This window comes from Choloepus didactylus, chromosome 7 (genome assembly GCF_015220235.1).
Source record: "Choloepus didactylus isolate mChoDid1 chromosome 7, mChoDid1.pri, whole genome shotgun sequence".
Taxonomy (NCBI): Eukaryota; Metazoa; Chordata; class Mammalia; order Pilosa; family Megalonychidae; genus Choloepus; species Choloepus didactylus.
The window spans coordinates 148,898,759-148,917,828 of NC_051313.1; the positions used below are offsets into that span (position 1 = coordinate 148,898,759).

Below are 19,070 nucleotides of genomic sequence, written 5' to 3' on the forward strand. Positions count from 1 at the left end.
GTTGATCTATGTTATTTATGGCCAAGAGATCCACAACAGGATAACGAGGTGTGAACCAGACTGTCACAAATCTGGCATGAGTATGGTCACCCAAAGAGGTTTGGAGGCCACTTAACTGTGCAGCCTTTCGTCAACTGTGCGATTAAGTTAGACTTTTCACTTTGATTTCCCCACATTTTCATTATGACAGAAGCACCGAACAGGCCAAAGGTTTGTGTCAAGAGACAACAGTCAGGCGGGGGTGGGGGGGTGGGGGGGGTGGGTTGGAAGTAAAGTGGTGGGAAAGTGGCTTATAAACAGGAACGTTCGCGTTCCCTCGTACGGTATTTCTCAACGAAGGCAGCGAATTTACGGTTTCAGAAACCCACCGGCGCCCTTACGCGTGTGTTCTCGGGGAACCTAAGGCACACCCAGAAAAGGCACAGGAACCGCTCACGCTCAAACTGCACCCACCCGCGGGCTCGAGCCGCCACGTGCGCAGCCCGGCTGCAGTGCGCGTGCCCGCGAGGGCGGGGCGGCGGAAAGGGGCGGGGCGGCGGGCTCGCGAACAGCCGAGTTCCCGGAATCGCGGAGAGCATGGCCACCCTGCGGAGGATCCGAGAGGTGCCGCGGCACTTGCTGGTCTGCGAGAAATCCAACTTCGGCCACGAAAAATCGCGCCACCGGCACCTCGTGGAGATGCACTATCACAATTACAGGGTGAGTCGGCCGTCCTGGGCCTGCGGGATTCCTTTTCGGTTCCCGCCGGCGGAGAGGCTCGAGGAGAGTCGGGCGGGGCGGTGTCGCCCTCGCGAGGCATACTGGGAGCTGTAGTATTTTCGCCGCCTCTGAGCCGTGGCTCGCGGGTCTGGGAGGACTACGACTCCCACGGTGCACCGGGCGCGCGAGGAGGGACGGAGGCATTTTGCGCGCCTCGGCCGCCAGCTCGTGGCTTGTTCCCCGGGAAAGCGCGGCCAGGGCGCGCGGGAGGCGGTGCTACGGGGGTGTGGCGTCCGCCGGGTGCCACTCCTGTCTTCCCTTCCATCCCCCAGCTCGCTTCCGTCTCCACCTGTGGCTAACCCGGCCCCAGGAAGCGACCTGCTTTTTTAAAATGCTTACGGGAACCGGATTGAGATCCGAGAAACTTCCAGTTTTGCCTTCTGTCCTCTGCTTCCTCCAGCCCAAAATGGGCTATTTCGGCAGCTTTCGGGAGAAGGGCGCCACTCAGTGCCACCCTCACGGGGCGCCGTGTTCACGGGTGTGGAAGCTGAGGCATCAGTGAGGTGAATTATTGGCTTACCTTGAATCTGCTGAGAGTAGAGGACAGCGACCCAGATTCCTAGGCAAGTGTTTGTTGGGCCCTTTCCACCAACCCATTCAAGTCTCGCAGTCTGGGGTTTATTTACCTTACCACGTAGGATCTGATCTATTGACTTGGAAATTTCTGTTTGTAGAAAAAGGAAAAATGGAGGGACACTTCTGCCTCCATGTAGCCTTTTAATCATTGGACAGCTCCAAATCCTTATAACCTTAAGGGACATTTCTTTTGATTCCAGGATGGTACCAGGGTAAACAAATCGAGGGATATTCAGTTGTACTGTATTTCCTTGAAAATGAACTAAAATAGTAAAAGGAACAGGATGTAAAATATTTTGCTTATTTGCAAAAGAAAAAATGCAAGCCATCTGCATGGTATGTGAATATCTCAATAAAATTGAATTTAAAAAATATGCAAGCCGTATCTTTCCACTAAAAATTCTCTACTAGGTCTCAATCGTATACTGTATGTTTGAATGCAGAAACAAAAAACCTGAATTGTCAGGTGTCTCTTTTTCCCTGAGATTGGTAATTTAAGAGTTTTGTTGTGCACGTTTATGTTGGGGTGAAGCCATTGGATGAATAGCTAGCAGCTTTCATGATGCCATTTTTTTTTCCCATAAGAATCTGAGTGTGAATCTGCGTGGAAATAAGACTTTGTTTATATTGCACTTTCTGATAGGTTTCACTTCTAATTCCTGAATGTGGAATACTATCAAAAGAACTGAAAAACCTGGTCATGAAAAGTGGACCTTATTACTCGGTGAAGAATTTACCTCTTTATGAACTAATTACATATGAATTCATCAACACCTTTATAAAGAAAGGTAAGAAAACCATGAAATGCCTGTGAACCTGGCAAAATGAGGGACTACAAGTAGACCATGTCACAATATTCAGGTTCTCATTTGAATTCAGGCCCCTGATGATAGTCTGTGTAGCCATTCCTGTATTTTCATTCTACTAGAGAAGTTGTGTGTTTACGGAACAAACATGCATAAAATGCAAGATTCCCATCTACCACCCTATTATTAATACCTTGCATTGGTGTGGTATGTTTGTGACAATTGATGAGCACACATTTTCATAATTATACTATTGACTATAGTCCATGGTTTAACTTAGGGCTCACTGTGTAGTACAGCTTCATGGATTTTTAAAAAAAATTTTTCTATTACCATACATACAACCTAACCTTTCCCTTTTTAACCACATTCATATATGTATTCCAGTGCTGGTAATAATAGCATTCATAATGTTGTGCTACTATCACCATCATCTATTACCAAAACATTTCCATCATTCCAGACAGGAACTTTGTACGTTTTAAGCCTTAACTCCTGTGGTGGTTTGAAGTTCTGTGTACCCCAGAAAGACATGTTTTTGAATTTAATCCATTCCTGTGAGAATAAATCCACTATAATTAGGACCTTTTGATGAGGCTACTTCAGTTATGGTGTGCCCCACCTCGTTTGAATAGGTCTTAATCCTATTACTGGAGTCCTTATAAGTGGAATGAATTCAGACATGAGAGAGAAAGCCACAGAAGCAAGAAGCTGAAATCAGTGGAACCTGGAAGAGAAGGGAGAGACCAGGAGATGCTGCCGTGTATCTTGCCATGTGATGAGCTAAGGACCAAGTGTCACTGGCAGCCAGCCCCAGAATGCCATGATTTGGGGAGAAAGCATTGCCTTGATGATGCCTTGATTTGGACATTTTCCTGGCCTCAAAATCATAAGCTAACAAATTCCCATTGTTTAAGCTGAGCCATTTCATGATATTTGCTTAAATAGCCTATGAAACTAAAACAACTCCCTGTTCCCAGTTCCTGCCTTGTCCCCTAGTAACCTATATTTTAGATTGTGAATCTGACTTTGCTTATTCTTATTATTTCATATCAGTGGGATCATCCAGTATTTGTCCTTTTGTTTCTGGGTTATTTCACTCAACATCATGTCTTTAGGGTTCAATCATGTTGTTGCATGTATCAGGACTTCATTCCTTTTCATGGCTGTATAATATTCCATTGTGTGTATGTACCGCATTTTGTTTATCCGCTCATTGGTTGATGGACACTTGGGTTGCTTCCATCTTCTGGCAGTTGTGAATAACGCTGCTGCTATGCATTTTTGTGGACAAATATGTTTGAGTCCTTGTTTTCATTGTACTCTTTCTTTTACCCTTTTTAGGTGGTAGGCTTTTTTGGTTATACTTTTCCACAAGTGTTGGATGAGGATGTTATAACATGAGGTTGTCTTAAAAAAAGGGTCATTGGAGATTGAAAGCAATCTCTGTGTTCAGATATGGACTGGTTGGGGATCTGGCTGGGAAGACCACTGTGCTTTCAACAGTCCCCACAACAGCTGTCTCAAAAGGTTGGTGTTCCGGTGTGAGACAGCTACTGTTCGCAGAGCCAGGTGTTCCTTGTGAGTCAGAATCTTCTCATGTTGTGGCTCTCACCCTGTGTTGCTCACCCCATTTCCAATCATACCTGGTGGGTTGATCAGTTTGTTCTGGTTGTTTCCTGGGAGCCCTGGCTCTGCCATTGGTTTGAAACTGCATTTCAGGGTGTCTTTAGGGATTCCACTCTCACTACATGAATGACTTCAGTTCAGCTCCCTGTACAGTAGCCACTTACTGATTTTGCTGTGAGTCCCCATACTTGTTCTCTCCACGAGAGCTGTGATGAGTTCTCAGTACATGTGGTAGCTGCTCGCATTTTGACCTGCTGGCATTTTGTCTTTGGTCTCATAGACATTACTCCTTTCCTCTCTTTTGAGGTCTCGTGCTACTCTGTTAATAATGTGGACAACTGCTGTAACCGACACTTTTATGTATCTTAGCGAATTTAACTTTCCCAACTCAGTGAAGTAGATGTTATGATCCCCATTTTACAGGTGAGGAATCTGAGGCTTGGAGAGGCTGCGTAGCTTTCTTAACTTCACACAAGTTTCTGGTGGCTTTTGAATTTTAACCTAGAACTCTGCCTCTAAGGTGTGTACACTTACCTGGGACTCTACCTTGTGCTTCCCTGCCAGCATCCCCAATTGTATGTGGTCCATTCTGAGTCCATTTTTCTACTTGACGATAGTGAGCTTGCTCCTATAGGCCCTTGGTGTAGGGGAGTGTATTAGCTGGAGCTTGGCCTTCCACGTCCTCCTTAGTAGGTTCTGGGTTATAGTGTGAGCTGCAGCAGTGGCACACTGTTTTCATTTCCTGGTTGCTAAAACAAATACCATACTATGGGTTGGGTTGAACAGTTGGTTTTATTGGCTCACAGCTTTAGATGCTAGAAGGCTTGCTTCCTCCTGGGGTTGGTATCTTCTGGCTGGCCAGCAATCTTTGCGGTTCCTTGGCTTTTCCATCATACAGCAATGTACATGGTGTCATCTTTTCCTCTCTCTTCTGTGGTCCGTTAACTTCTAGCTTCTGGCTGCTCCCTGTGGCGTCTTCTTTTGGGTCCAATTTCCTTTGCTTATAAGGACTTTAATTGTATTGGATTAAGGCCCACCCTTCTTCAGTTTGGGCACACCTTAACTAACAACAGCTTCAAAAGTTCTATTTACAAAATGGGTTCACACCCAGAGAACCAGGGTTTGGACCCTGAACGTGCTGTTTGTGGGATATCAGTCCCCAACAAGCTGCCCTCGGATCTGCAGAAAACATGTTCTTCCCACATGCAAGATTCCATCACAACATCCCCAAAGCCTTAAGCCATTTTAGAGCAATGCAGACTACAAGGTCTCATCCAAATCCGTTTTGGGACATGGTCTGTCTTGGAGCAAAATTCCTCTTCAATGGACTTGTGAAACCTAGAAAACAAGTTACCTCCTTCCAATGTACAGCTTTGGTACAGGCATAGGATAAACATTCCCATTCCAGAAAGGAGAAATTGGAAGGAAAACAAGGATCACAGGTCCTGGACAAGTCAAAAACCCAGCAGGGCAAACTCCTTCAGATCTCAAGGTCTGAGAGCCATCTGTGGCTTGCTGCTTTGTCCTCCAGGCCTGACGGAGTGGCAGCCCCACTCTTTGTAAGCATGCGGTGGCCATGCTCTGCCTGAACACGAGGCCTCACTCTCTCCAAGCACTGGGGTGGTAGCCCTCTCCCTGAACATGGGGCCACAAAGCCAGCCCTCTCTAAGCACGGGGTGGACCTGCCCTCTCCACACACCTGGTGGGCCTGCTCTCTTGGCCCAGGGTGTTCCTTTTGGATCCATTGTTCTGCGCTTGAAGTCATTCTTCCTTCAATTTGCCCTTCTCTATCCCTTTCAGTCCAGGCTGGCAGTGGTTCTGCTCATACAGGATTTGGGAAAGTCTGGTCAGCTTTGCATGTAGTTCCAGGGCGTCCAAACCATCAGACAATAGAACTTGCCACAGAGCCTTCCTGGATAACCACATTTTCAATCCTGACTTTCCTTGAGATGTCATACTGGATTCAGGTTCAGCTGCAGTCTCGTTAGGAAAGAGTTGTTCAGTTAAACCCTCACATGGAGCACTGTTCTCTGAGGACTTACTTCCCAAAAGCTCAGGGATAGAGCCGCTTCTGGCCCTAGCTTCAGAGCACACTAACATTAGGCTCAGAATTTCTGAAACCATTAGTTTCTGGTTTCTTTGTGCTTAAGGGTTCAGTTCCCAGCTTATCCCTTTCCTCTCTCATTTTACTGTAATCTGCAAGGAAAAGCCAGGCTGCACCTTCGACACCGAGCTTGGAAATCATCTCAACTAAATATCTAAGTTCATCTCCTTCAAGTTCTGCCTTCCATCCAACATCAGAGCACAATTTCACCAAGTTTTCTGCAACCTTAAAACAAGGCTCGCCTTTCCTCCAGTTTCCAATAACACATTCACCATTTCCTTCCAGGGCCTCATCAGAAGTACCTTTAGCATCCATGTCACTACCCACAGTCTCTTCAAAGCAATCTAGCCCTTTCCTATCAAGCTCCTCATAGTTCTTCCAGCCTTCACCCAATTCCAAAGCCATTTCCACATTTGTCACAGATGCACCCCACTTTTGAGCATCAAAAACCGTTTTAGTTACCTAGCCTCTAAAACAAATAAGATCCAACGGGTTGGTTGAAACAACGGGAATTTATTGGCGCAGAGCTTCAGAGATTAAACAAGGCTTGCTTCCTCCTGGGATTCGTATCTTCTAACTGGCCGGCAGTGTTTGGGGTTCCTGGGCTTTTCCGTCACATGGCAGTGCCCGTGGTGGCATCTGTTCCTTTCTCTTCCAGGTTCTGTTGACTTCCAGCTTCTGGCTGCTGCCTGTGGCTGTTTCTTCCATCTCTGGTTTCCTTTGCCTGTAAGGACTTCAGTTGTGTGGGATTAAGGCCCTCCTTCATTTGTTCGGGCACCTTAACCAACAGCATCTTCAACGGTCCTGTTTGCAAATGGGCTCACACCCACAGGACTAGGGGTTGGGCTCTGAACATGCCTTTTGAGGGGGACCTGATTCTATCTCCAGTGTATACGTCGACCATGACTCGCTTCGAAGATTTATCAGGTGAAAATAATTAACTTTTCAGGTGCTTTTCTTTGTCTTAATTTCTCCTTTGGATTTTGTCTCATAGGCTCCTGCTATGCGCTAACATACAATACAAGTATTGATGAAGACAATACTGTTGCCCTACTACCGAATGGTAATAGCACTCTTTTTTTTTCTTCTTTTTCTATTTATTAAAAAAAAGGTCAAGTCATACAGTTGTATACAGTAAAGTGAAAGTCCACCAGCCTGTCCTTTACCCTCTTGCCTCCAGTCCCATTCCCCTTCCTACAAGTAACTTTTGTTACCAGATTGGTGTTGATTCTTCCAGATATTTTCTATATCATTATAAACACACACAAGGATTTTGTTTAGTTTGTTTTAGCATAAATTGTCATACTATTTTGTTTTGCAGTTTGCCTTTTTCTGAGTTGTGTATAATAGTCTTATATTTGTGGCTAAAAGAAAACAAGGCAAATTGAGCAGTTGGATATCAGTGCAGTAAGCTACATACAAGGATGTTACTGCAGCATTATTTATAACAGTGGAATTAGAAATAATCTATATTTCTATAAAAGGAATAAACATGATACACATGTTACTTGTTCTTTGAAATACCTTCAAGCCATTAAAAACATTAAGTTAGAACAATATGCTTTGATACAGAAAGATAAGTGGTATTTTCTAACATCTCTTATATAGGAATTATTTGATTTATAGGGAAATTAATTTTATCACTGGATAAAGACACTTACGAAGAAACTGGACTTCAAGGTCATCCATCTCAGTATTCTAGCAGAAAAACTATGAAATTTAGTAAGTATTATTCAGGTTCTATTGGTTTCTAACACATCAGTTACCTTCCTACAGCAATTTAAATTTAAATGTTTGAATTGCCTCTATTCCCTTTGTTCAGCAAAAGTAAGGGTTTTCCTTGCCTTTAAAATTTCTGATTCAAGGGACTGTTGTTTGGGGTCCAGAGGAAGCTGTCATAACAATTTCTTATCAGCTGTAGGCTGCATCTTAGAAAACTCACAGAGTGGAATTTGATCCATTAGATACATATGTTGTAGGTCAAAAATTTGAAGACCCCAAGATAAGGGTCTAAACTTGTTCTTAATAACTTCCTTTGATTTCTGCAAGTATCCAGGATTACTAGTTAAATAGGGAGGAGGGGTAGGTGATAGAATGATTTTTCTCTCTGAAAAATCCCACGAGTGAAGAGATAAGGATGGAGGATAGTATCTGAATTGAACGTCAGTAGTCGAGGCTGTCACATCCATAGGTTATTCATCCTTAGTCCTTGGCCTAGGCAAAATATGAATTAAAAACGTCTGTAGTTATTAGTTCTCAATATTAGAGATGCCCATTTAAAGGAGCAGTACATTCAGTAAACCGAAGGTAGTACAGGAAGAGTAAAATAATTTTGACTATCCATAAAAGTTCAAAAACTTCTGATTTTTTTTTTATACAGCACTTTTTCCACAGTGTGAACCGTGTCTATATGAATGAAGTATTTATTCCTCTTTCCATTTTTTTAGTCGTTACCATTGATTTGATGGATTTATCCTTTAACCTGGATTCTAAAAAGTACAAAAGAATATCTTGGTCCTTCAAAGAAAAGAAGCCATTGAAATTTGATTTTCTTTTGGCTTGGCATCATACAGGTATGAACAGTAACGCTATAAAGATGTAATGATGGTGAAATCGAATTGTTCATTGAAGGGGAGTAATGGAAGATTAAATGACAAGTCATCCCTATGGTTAAGGGATATTGTATATGTATACATGCCACTATTACTAAGGAAGCCACTTTGGCCTCCTTTGCCATCCCTAAGATGCATTGTTGAGGATAATCTGGGCATGCAAGCCAGCTGCCAGAGTCTCTTTGGGTTAGATGTAGATCCACAGATCTTTAGATAGTTTCAGTGCAGCCAACTTTTATCTATTTCTCTCCTTCTTTTCCTCCAGCTTATTTATTACCGCCCTGGCTATAATATTTTAAAATAACACCAAGTATAGGTATTTACACAAACTGCTTATTCATTGTTGCAGGTTAATAACCCAGATAAACCAGATTAAATTTGTTATATCATTTCATTGATTATAACACTATACTGGTTGACAGTTGAATGTTCACCAGTGCGTTAATCTGCTTATAACCACAATGCACCTTGCTCCTTTTAGAAGTGTATCTTTGGCCCATCACAAGATGATGACCCAAATCATGAAGTATTTTGAAGGTGCAGTACTCTCTTTTAGAAGATGGGAAAGCATATAGGACCTTTTTGGAAATATGGCCTACTGTTTACTCCTCATGGGAAGTTTCTGGATATTCTGTGCCCCACATTCCTTCCACAAGTCCTAAATCTGTAACGCTGGCTTCTCTCCCTCCGCTAGAGATAAAAGAGGGCAGAGACTTATTTTGGTTTTTGTTCTTCTCATCCTGTGTCTTGACTAAAGACTAGCATCTCATGAAATTTTACATGAATACCATTCATTCATTGGAAAGCTATTCTGGATAGCTTTCTGTTGCAAAGACTCCAGATTGTTTGAAGGGCTTATCAAGAACTGTAAAGGGTTCCAGAGCTTACCCTACTTGCAAGCTAACAAAGTTAGCCTTCTGCAGCTTCTTGGATGCTGGCAGACAACACGAGATTCCTCCTCAGAGAAAGAGCACTTATTCCTCAGAGCAATAGCAGTAGCCAGAGTATCAGCATTTTCTTGCATCAGTTTTCCACACTCCAGATCCCACGGGGTGATACAAAGAGGACCAGGTGACAACTGCTCACACAGTAGGTTGCATTAGAGGAGAGGAGCCCAGAGCATAAAGAACCCAAATCTGTTACAATGGGCAGTAAGCCTATCTGAGCTTTGCCCTGGTGAGAGGGAGGGAGACGTTATTTTTGTTATACTGGACGGCTAATGAGCCTGCCCTTTGCTCCAGAGGGGCCACTGTTTCTTCTAGGCTGTTACCCATACAACATCTCCTTTGAAAGATAGACTTTTGAGCATCACTGGGTTTTCAGAGGCAAGCTTGAATGAAATTATATCATCGTTCAGTTCCTCTTCTGTTTCCTTTAGGGAGATTATGCAAATATACTCCATTCTCCTAGGATTCACTAATTTTATTCATTTACAAGGAATGCTTTGGTTTTATTTAATAAGTTGAAATTTTCTTATTAAACAAATGATCACACTAGTATGGGTTGGATCTAAAACTGTTAGGCTTTTCCAGGAAAAGTGTGAAAGAAGATGCTGTTCTTAGAACTCTGGCACAAGGAGCTGAAAGCAACTTAAATGATTTTAATCTGAAAACAGCTTTGTACAACTTCCTTCTGTTTCCATTTTACTTAATCCTACTGGCTTTCCATAACTCTCAAATGGGAATAGCATAGTTTTGGGGATTTTCTGAACTCGTTTGCAATATGTAAATGACTGAATATGGTGCATTTTAAGGTTCGGAAGAATCAACGATGATGTCATACTTTTCCAATTACCAAATTCAGGAGCATCAACCAAAAATAGCACTGAGCACACTGGCCTCTCTGCAGTGTCCAGTGCTGCAGAGCAGTGAGCTCCGGGGGACACCCGAGGTGGCCTGCACTGCCCAGGAGCTCTTCGATTGGCTCGGAGCTGTCTACAGTAACGTCGAATTGTGCGTATCTCAACTCCCTGGGATCTTTTATGGGTCTGGCTTTCTCTGTTTAAAAAAATATGGGTTTACTTCACAGATGGTAATTATGAGGTGGATATAAATGTGTTTTTTTTTCTTGACAGAAATAATGAGCCCAGTAATTTCATATCAACCTATTGCTGTCCTCAGCCAAGTACAGTGGTGACAAAAGCTTCTTTGTGTACAATCACTGGTTTCATACTCCCAGAGAAGATATGTCTCTTATTGGAACAGCTGCGGTGAGAACTTTCTGCCTTTTATGTCTTCTTGTCTGGGGAGTGGGATGTTTTAGTGACAGGGCCAGTGTCCTAAATTGCAGGGTATCCTCCTACACATTTCCCTTTCTTGGGCTTAAAGTGTAGTAAGTGTAGTAATAGTATCATCTTTTTTTTTTTTTTTTTTTTTTGTGCTCCATTAAAACTTTTATTTATAAAAACAGGTGGTAAAAAACAAAACAGAACAGGTGACAGGCGCAATTTGGCCCACTGGTCATACATAGCCCTGCTGTATACCCTTCACCCAACTTTCCCTAGTGTTTAATCTTATACAGCGTTGGTACATTTGTCAAAACTAAGAAGTTAGCATTGGTACAATACTGTTAACCAAACTACAGACTTAAATTTTGATTCTAACAGTTTTACTCCTGATTTTTTTTTTTTTCTGTTGCAAGACCTAGTTCAGCATACCACATTACATTTAGTCATCGTGTCTCCTTAGTCTCCTTCAATGTGTGGCATTTTCTCAGTCAGTCTTTTGTTTTTCATGACCTTAACTGTTTTGAAGAACTCTGGTCAGGTACTTTTTAGAAAAGTGTTCCTCACTTTGGTTTGTCCATTGTTTTCTCATGATCAGAATGGGGTTATGGGTTTGGGGGAAGAATACCGTGGAGGTGAAGTACCCTCTTTGTTGTATCCTGTCAGAGTGTATGATATCAACATGTGGTATTTTAAAATATATTTAATATATTTTTATTATATTTTTAAATAGATGATTTAATACATTTTTAAATATATGATGTCAACATGATCCCTAGTGATGTTAATCTTGATCACTTGGTTAAGTTGGTATCTGCCAGGTTTCTCCACTGTAAAAGTTACTGTTTTTCCCTTTCTATGTTATATTCCTTGGAAGCTGGTCACTAAGTCCAAGTGACAGTCAAAGGGAGGGGTATTAAGTACCACTTCTTGGAGCATGGGTTTTAGCTACATAAATTACTTGGAATTGTTTTTAAGATAGATGTGTTCCTTCTCTCCCATGCATTTATTCAGTTATTTATTTATATCATTATAGACTCATGAATATTAATTTTATTCTTTGGGCTTTAATCCAGTGCTATAATTATTTACTTTGCTGTTCAAATTATTTTTTGAATGTTTACTTTGTAACCAAATAGTATTCTCTTGTACATGCATATCACTTTTGGTTTATCCACTTTCCAGTTAATGGACATTTGGATTAGTAACACTTTATGGCTACTATAAATTAATAGCTGTATGTCTTCACTCTTAAATCTTGTGTTGATGCATTTTATTTCCTCTTGGTTAGTCCCTTAGGAGTGGAATTGGAGTTAATACTTAACTTTTAAAGAAACTGCCAAACTGCTTTTCAAAGCAGCCATACCAGTTTAGTTCCAGTTTCTCCACATCATCATCAATATCTGTTTTTGTCTGTCTTTTTGAGTGTAGCTATTCTAGTGGGTATGAAGTGATAGTTCATTTGCATCTCCCTAATGGCTAATTATGTTGAGCACTTTTCATGTACTTATTGAAGCTATTCATGTTTTTTTTTTTTCATTCCTATCACTTTTTTTATTTTTAATTTTTTTACATTTTATCTTGAAATAAATTCAAAGTTATAGGAACAGTTGCAAAAACAATACAAACCCCATACACAGAACTCCAGCATTCCCTGACCCCCCCCGATACCCCGATCCACTAACTTTAACATGTTGTCACACCGCTATTTCTTTTCCTCCCTCCCTCCGTTCCTCCCTCCTTCCCTCTCTCGCTATCGATCATCCATCGTCTATTGCTCTGTCTTCTGAACATATGAGAGCTAGCTGCACACATCCTTGAACAAACACTATAATTCACATATACAATTCCCATGAACAAGAACTTTCTTTTATGCAGTCTCATTAAGCACAGCTAAGAAGTACAAGAGATTCAGCAATGATACAGAGCTTACATTCTATATTTCCTTTTCCTTATGTCTCAACTGTGTCCCTTTGAGCCTCCTGTCCTCCATCCTCAGATCCCATCCAGGGTCATCCTTGGCATTCAATTGTCATCTATTTAGACTTTTTTTTTTTTCTCAATTGTGGAAACATATATACAGCCTAAATCTTCCCATTCTACCCCCTCCCTAGCATTCCATTAGTGGAATTAATCACATTTAGAATGTTGTAATGCTATCACCTTCCCACCATCCATTACTAGAAATTTTCCTTCACCTCAAACAGCAACCCTACACTCATTTCTTAACTCCCCATTGCCCCTTCCCCCATTTCTCTTAACCCATACTCTACTTTTCATCTCTATGGTCATATTCTCTGATAATTTTGTGTTTACTGTGGAGCTTAAAATTAACCTCTTAAATCCATAACAATCTTGTTTTTCTTTGATACCAACTTAATTTCAATAAGACACATAAACTATGTACCTATGCTCCTCCATTCCCCCACCTTTATATAGTTCTTTCAAAAATTACATATTTTACATTGAGTTCAAAACCACTGATTTGTCATTAGAGTTTGTGTATTTTTTATCATGTAGGAAGTAAATAGTGGAGTTACAGTTAAAAAATTATTGACTTCTATTTGTATTCCATTGTGGTTGGAGAATGCGCTTTGAGTATATTCAATTTTTTTTTTTTTTTTTTTTTTAATTTCTTGAGGCTTGTTTTATGTCCCAGCTTATGGTCCCTTCTGGAGAAAGATCTGTGATCACTAGAGAAAAATGAGTGTCCTGGTGATTTGGGATATAAGGTTCTATATATGTCTGTTAAAATTCTCTATATCTCTTTCTCCTTTCTTTGTTTCTCTGTCGGTAGGGCTCCTTTAGTATCTGAAGTAGGGCAGGTCTTTTATTGGCAAAGTCTCTCAGCATTTGTTTGTGAAAAATTTAAGCTCTCCCTCAAATTTGAAGGAGAGTTTTGCTGGATAAAGTATTCTTGGTTGGAAATTTTTCTCTCTCAGAATTTTAAATATGCCATGCCACTGCCTCTCGCCTCCATGGTGGCCGCTGAGTAGTCACAACTTAGTCTTATGTTGTTTCCTTTGTATGTGGTGAATTGCTTTTCTCTTGCTGCTTTCAGAACTTGCTCCTTCTCTTCAGTATTTGAGAGTCTGATCAGACTATGTCTTGGAGTGGGTTTATTTGGATTTATTCTATTTGGAGTTCGCTGGGCATTTATGCTTTGTGTATTTATATTGTGTAGAAAGTTTGGGAAGTTTTCCCCAACAAATTCTTTGAATACTCTTTCTAGACCTTTACCCTTCTCTTCTCCTTCTGGGACTCCAATGAGTCTTAAATTTGGACGTTTTATTTTATCCATCGTATCCCTGAGATCCTTTTCAATTTTTTTTGATATTTTTCTCCATTTTTTCTTTTGTTCTTTCCTTTTCTGTTCTGTGGCCTTCTAGGACACTGAGTCATTGTTCAGCTTCCTCTAATCTTGTATGATGAGTAGCCAGAATCTTTTTAATTTGGCCAGCAATTTCTTTTATTTCCATAAGATCTTCTATTTTTTAATTTAATCTTGCAATTTCTTCTCTATGCTCTTCTAGGGTCTTCTTTATGTCCCTTTTATCCTGTTCCATGGTCTTCTTCATGTCTTTTATATCCTGTGCCATGTTTTCATTCCTCGATTGTGATTGTTTGATTAATTGTGCCAAGTACTGTGTCTCTTCTGATATTTTGATTTCGGTGTTTGGGATCGGGTTCTCCATATCGTCTGGTTTTATCATATGCATTAAGATTTTCTGTTGTTTTTGGCCTCTTGGCATTTGCTTTGCCTGATAGGGTTCTTTCAAGTTGTAAAAAAAAAAATACCGATCTAATTTTTCAGAAATACAAGTTGGTGACGTACACTTTCTCTAGCTAACCAGCAGATGGCGTCTGCTAGTCACCTGTACCCTTCAAGTCAGTTCTCCCCAACTCTGTCTCTGTGGTGTGTGGGAAGATGATTTTTGTGGGGTTCAGTTGGTGAACTCAGTTTGGGTTTGTTGTTGGAGCTGTCCACCCTGAACGTGATGTGTGTGTCTGGGTGGTCAGGGAGGCAGGGCTGCTTTAATATTCAAACCTCCCAGGTGTTCCCGGAGATTCAAGGCTGTTGCAAGAGTCTAAGCCTTCATTTCAGTTTTGTCCCAGATTTTCTCTTTCACTGACCCACAAATCACTGGCATTGATGTAGTGTCCCTGGGTTTTCTGAGCGGGCCCCTTCTCAGCTGTGATCTTCCAGGACCTCTGCTGAGGGAAGGCTGTGCTACGTCACTAGTGTGCATCGTCCCTCAAGGGAATCCCCGGGCCGCCGGGCGTGTAGAGGCACTCTCTGCGTGATGCAAAGATTAGGCTATAATGCTTGACTGGTGTAAGTTCTGAATGAAAGGCAGGTAGTAGAGCTGGGCCCCACCCCTTTCCTCTTTAGAGAAGATAGATGCCTTAGGGGGAGGTCATTAGCATTTCAGTGGTCTTTCTCTGCCTGTGCCACACCCCTGTCTGGCTCACAGAACTGGGAACTGAAAATGGCTGAGGTTTTCTTCACTGAGTTGAAAAACGAACAGAGCTAGTCCGAGGCGACCCTCCGGCTCTCCAAGGTCAGTCGTCACCCAAAGCCTCTGTCTACTTGTTGGGGATTTGTACCTCGTAGTGAGCAGTTCACACTCGCTAATTAAAACCCCAGTTGGAGCTCAGCGGAGCTATATTCACTTGCTGGGAGAAAGCTTCTCTCTGGCACCAGGAGGCTTTGTAGCTCAGGCTGTGGGGGAGGGGTCTCCTGATTTGGATCCGCAGTTTTTACTTATAGATTTTATGCTGTGATATCGGGCATTCCTCCCAGTTCAGGTTGGTGTATGATGAGTGGACGGTCATGTCTGTCCCCCTGCAGTTATTCTGGATTATTTACTAGTTTGTTTTATTTTTTCAGTTGTTCCAGGGGGACTACTTAGCTTCCACTTCTCTCTGTGCTGCCATCTTAGATCCCATCCAATAGTATCATCTTAAACAGCATAATTCTCCTTGCTGATAGATTCTGTTGCCAAATACTTTTCCTCATGAAAAGGAAGAGAGCAGAGCTTAAAATATACTTCTTAGAAGCCACTTGCTCATTTTTCTTGTTCTGCTTTTCTGTCCCATTTTGGTATAGTAGAAGTTATTATATTACTTAAGAAAATAGCACTACCCTGTGGAACCAGTTGTGTCTGTTTTAAATATCAGGGTTCTACAAAATGTTTCATTTTGGCAAAGGGTGGCAAAAAAAGAGTTTGACCATCTCTGAATCCAGATCATATCTAAGATGCACCAAGTAGTGTATCAAGTAGTATTTTTGCTTTTGGGGGGAAATATATAAATAAAATAGGTACATTGTGTCTAATGTCAGGAAACACAAATCCTTTATTGAAAAGACTAAACATTGAGCTAAATAATCCTACTTACTAAGCATGCTTTCAAAATCTTCAATTTTAAAATGTCTAAGATTTAAGTTCAGAGGATTTTCCTTTTTAAACCCAGAATTCTTTTTCATTTATTAACTAAGCACATTTTCTTCAGTAGGAGAGTCAGATTTCTTAAAATCCAATAAATTATTCCATACTCTTTCAATTAACATACACTGAGAACAGCACTATGGAAGGAAGGGAAACTGTTCTTGTACATGTTGTGGGTTTTTTTTGCGTGGGTTTTTTTTGTTTGTTTGTTTTTATGTTAAATGGTCTTTCAGAGTAAGGGTAGAAACAGCTGAAGCTTGTCTGTATGTGACCAATTAGTTAACCTTTACTGAGTTTACAATATCACATCAGAAATTCAATCCATGTCTGCAAATTTTTATAAATTAAAGCTAAGATTTAAGCTTTGTCAGGACATCAGAAGTACTGCTTATCTTGGATACATGAAAAAAAGATGTGAACATTCCCAACTGTCCCTGTGTGTTAAAAATCATCTTTCTGTTTCAGTCGCTACTTCGATGAGCCAAAGTTAGCTCCTTGGGTTACCTTGTCTGTTCAAGGCTTTGCAGACAGCCCTGTTTCTTGGAAAGAAAATGAACATGGTTTTCGAAAAGGTGGAGAACATCTGTACAACTTCGTGATTTTTAATAATCAGGACTATTGGCTTCAGATGGCCGTTGGAGCAAATGATGACTGTCCACCATAAAAAAATAAATAAAAACATTTGAAATAATCTTTATTTTTGTGCTTGTTTTCAGATTTCTTAATGGTAATAAGGGCTGTGTGTTCACTCAGGCTTGTGGCGTGATCATTTCTTACATCAGTTCAGCTAGCATTCTGCTCTAAACTTAGGGCCTGTTTAAGTGACTGCAGCTGGGCCTGTCATCCATTGAATAGCTAAGAGTTGCTTTTTCTCTGTCATTATAAGCACAGGGTTGTGAGTTACTGTATGGTAGACTGGCCTGGATGGCAGAGGACCAGCTGTTAATGGAACAAGGGGTTTTTGTTGTTACAGAATCCTAATACTGTACTTAACAGTGCCAGGCTCTGTTTTTGGTGCTGTTTTTTTATTTTTTTTTTTTATTTTTCATTTTTATTTTTTTATTTTTTTATTAACTCATTTAACTCAGTTCATTTAATTTTCACACCAACTATGTGAGGAAACAGGCACAGAGTGGCTGTAAGCTATCCAAGGTTCCACTGCTGTAGATCTGAAACTTAATCTCAGGCTAGCTGGGTTTCTAAGTGTGTATACCCATTTTACTGCCTCCAGATGCTGGAAATTGTTTAAAAAAGAAAAATGCAAACGTTTTGTTTCCATCAGTATGGTTGATTAGATACAAGGGCAAGCTGAAAACAACTAAAAATTCTGGAATACATATCAAGAACCGTTTTTCGGATGTATCAATGAACTGCAAAATAAGACTCCTCAAAGGCAAATAAATAAAAAGGAAATGGAAGCCCAGAAAAGTAATTAGGGCACAAATGCCCCTTTTTAGCCTTAGGACATTTGCCAAATGTTAAATTGAACTTAGTTTTTCACAGCCTAGGGCAGGAAAGGCTGGTAGAGCAGCAGACAAAGATTAGGGCTTGCCTAAGGTAGGTAGGCTGATAAGAGACCTCATAAAGTTGGGATCCTGAAAGGATAGTTTTAATACAAGGCTGACTATGGAAATGAAGTTTAAAATGAAACCAGGTTTTTAGTGCCTTCTGCCAGGTGACAGGGAGAAGCAAAAATACTCTCTCTGAAGGACTTGCAATTTCAAGGAATATAAGCTCACAATCAAAAATCACAAACACACAAAATACACACCACAAGCAAAAGCCAGCAAAAAAAAAAAAAAAAAAAAGCAGCAGGCCTCCAAAGACTTAAGACAGTAGAGTTACAAAAAGCATAAAAGGTGTTATATTACAGAATTAAAAAGAGAACTTTAAAAGCAAGAGTATAAAAACAATCAAGAAGGCAGGGAGAAGAACCAAAGAGAAATCTAGGAATGAAAAGTTGTAACTGAAGTTAAAAACTCAATGGATTGGTTTAACAGCTGAATAAACAACTGAAAAGAGAATAAATATGAAGAAATAAAAATTCATATGTACAAAAGACTTTGTTGTAGCACAACTGCACTACAAGAAAAGTTAAAGGAAATCTTTTAGGCAGTAGAAAGATGGTATCAAAAGGAAATCTGGATCTACACAAAGGGAAAACACTGGAAATGGTAACAATGTAGTAAGTATATAAGATTATTATTTAAACCTCTTTGGAAGAATTGTTTAAACAAAAATAGTAAAGTAGTGTGGGATATATGACATGTAAAAGTAAAATAGGTGATAGCATAAAGACTAGGAGGTGAGAAATGAAAGTACACTATTGTAAAGTTCTTATACTATATGTGAAGTTGTAATGGTTAGGTTCATGTGTCAATTTGGCCAGGTGATGGTACCCAGGTGTCTGGTCAAGCAAGCACTGGTGCCTAACCATTATTGCAAGGACATTTGTGGCTGGTTAATAGACCAGAAGGCAGGTTCGTTAAATCATCAGTCATTTGATTGCATCTGTGGCTGATTACATCAATAAAGAGTGTGTCTTCCTCAATGAGAGAATTCAATGAGCTGAATTTAATCCAATCAGCTGAAGACTTTTAAGGGAGATGAGAGAGAACTTGCACTTCTTCTTCAGCCAGCCAGTCTCTCCTGTGGAGTTCATTGCAGACCTTCATCAGAGTTGCCAACTCACTGCAGGCCCTATGGAATTTGGACTTGTGCATCCCCACAGTTGCGTGAGACACTTTTTTAGAATCTCATATTTACAGATATCTCCTGTTGGTTCTGTTTTCCTAGAGAACCATATCCAATACAGAATTGATATAATTAAGATACTACCACTTGAAGATAGACTGTGGTAAGTTGAAGATGTATACTTTAAACCTTAAAGCAACCACTAAAATAATCCAT

At 40.7% G+C, this 19,070-nt stretch overlaps 1 protein-coding gene across 2 annotated transcripts; it reads left to right on the top strand.

Annotated features, from left to right (window-relative positions):
• The first annotated feature begins 537 nt into the window (after nt 1-537).
• Nucleotides 538-16,857, top strand: RPP40 (ribonuclease P/MRP subunit p40). 2 transcript variants are annotated; one of them, XM_037843359.1, is made up of 8 exons: nt 538-699; nt 1,979-2,123; nt 6,869-6,937; nt 7,501-7,596; nt 8,322-8,447; nt 10,240-10,438; nt 10,561-10,695; nt 16,626-16,857. In XM_037843359.1, exons 1-8 carry the CDS (start codon nt 577-579, stop codon nt 16,822-16,824), a joined length of 1,092 nt encoding a protein of 363 aa, XP_037699287.1. In that variant the 5' UTR covers nt 538-576; the 3' UTR covers nt 16,825-16,857. The 2 variants fall into 2 exon arrangements, with proteins under 2 accessions (XP_037699287.1, XP_037699288.1); XM_037843360.1 differs by lacking the exon at nt 538-699 and adding an exon at nt 945-1,322.
• The last annotated feature ends 2,213 nt before the right edge of the window (nt 16,858-19,070 follow it).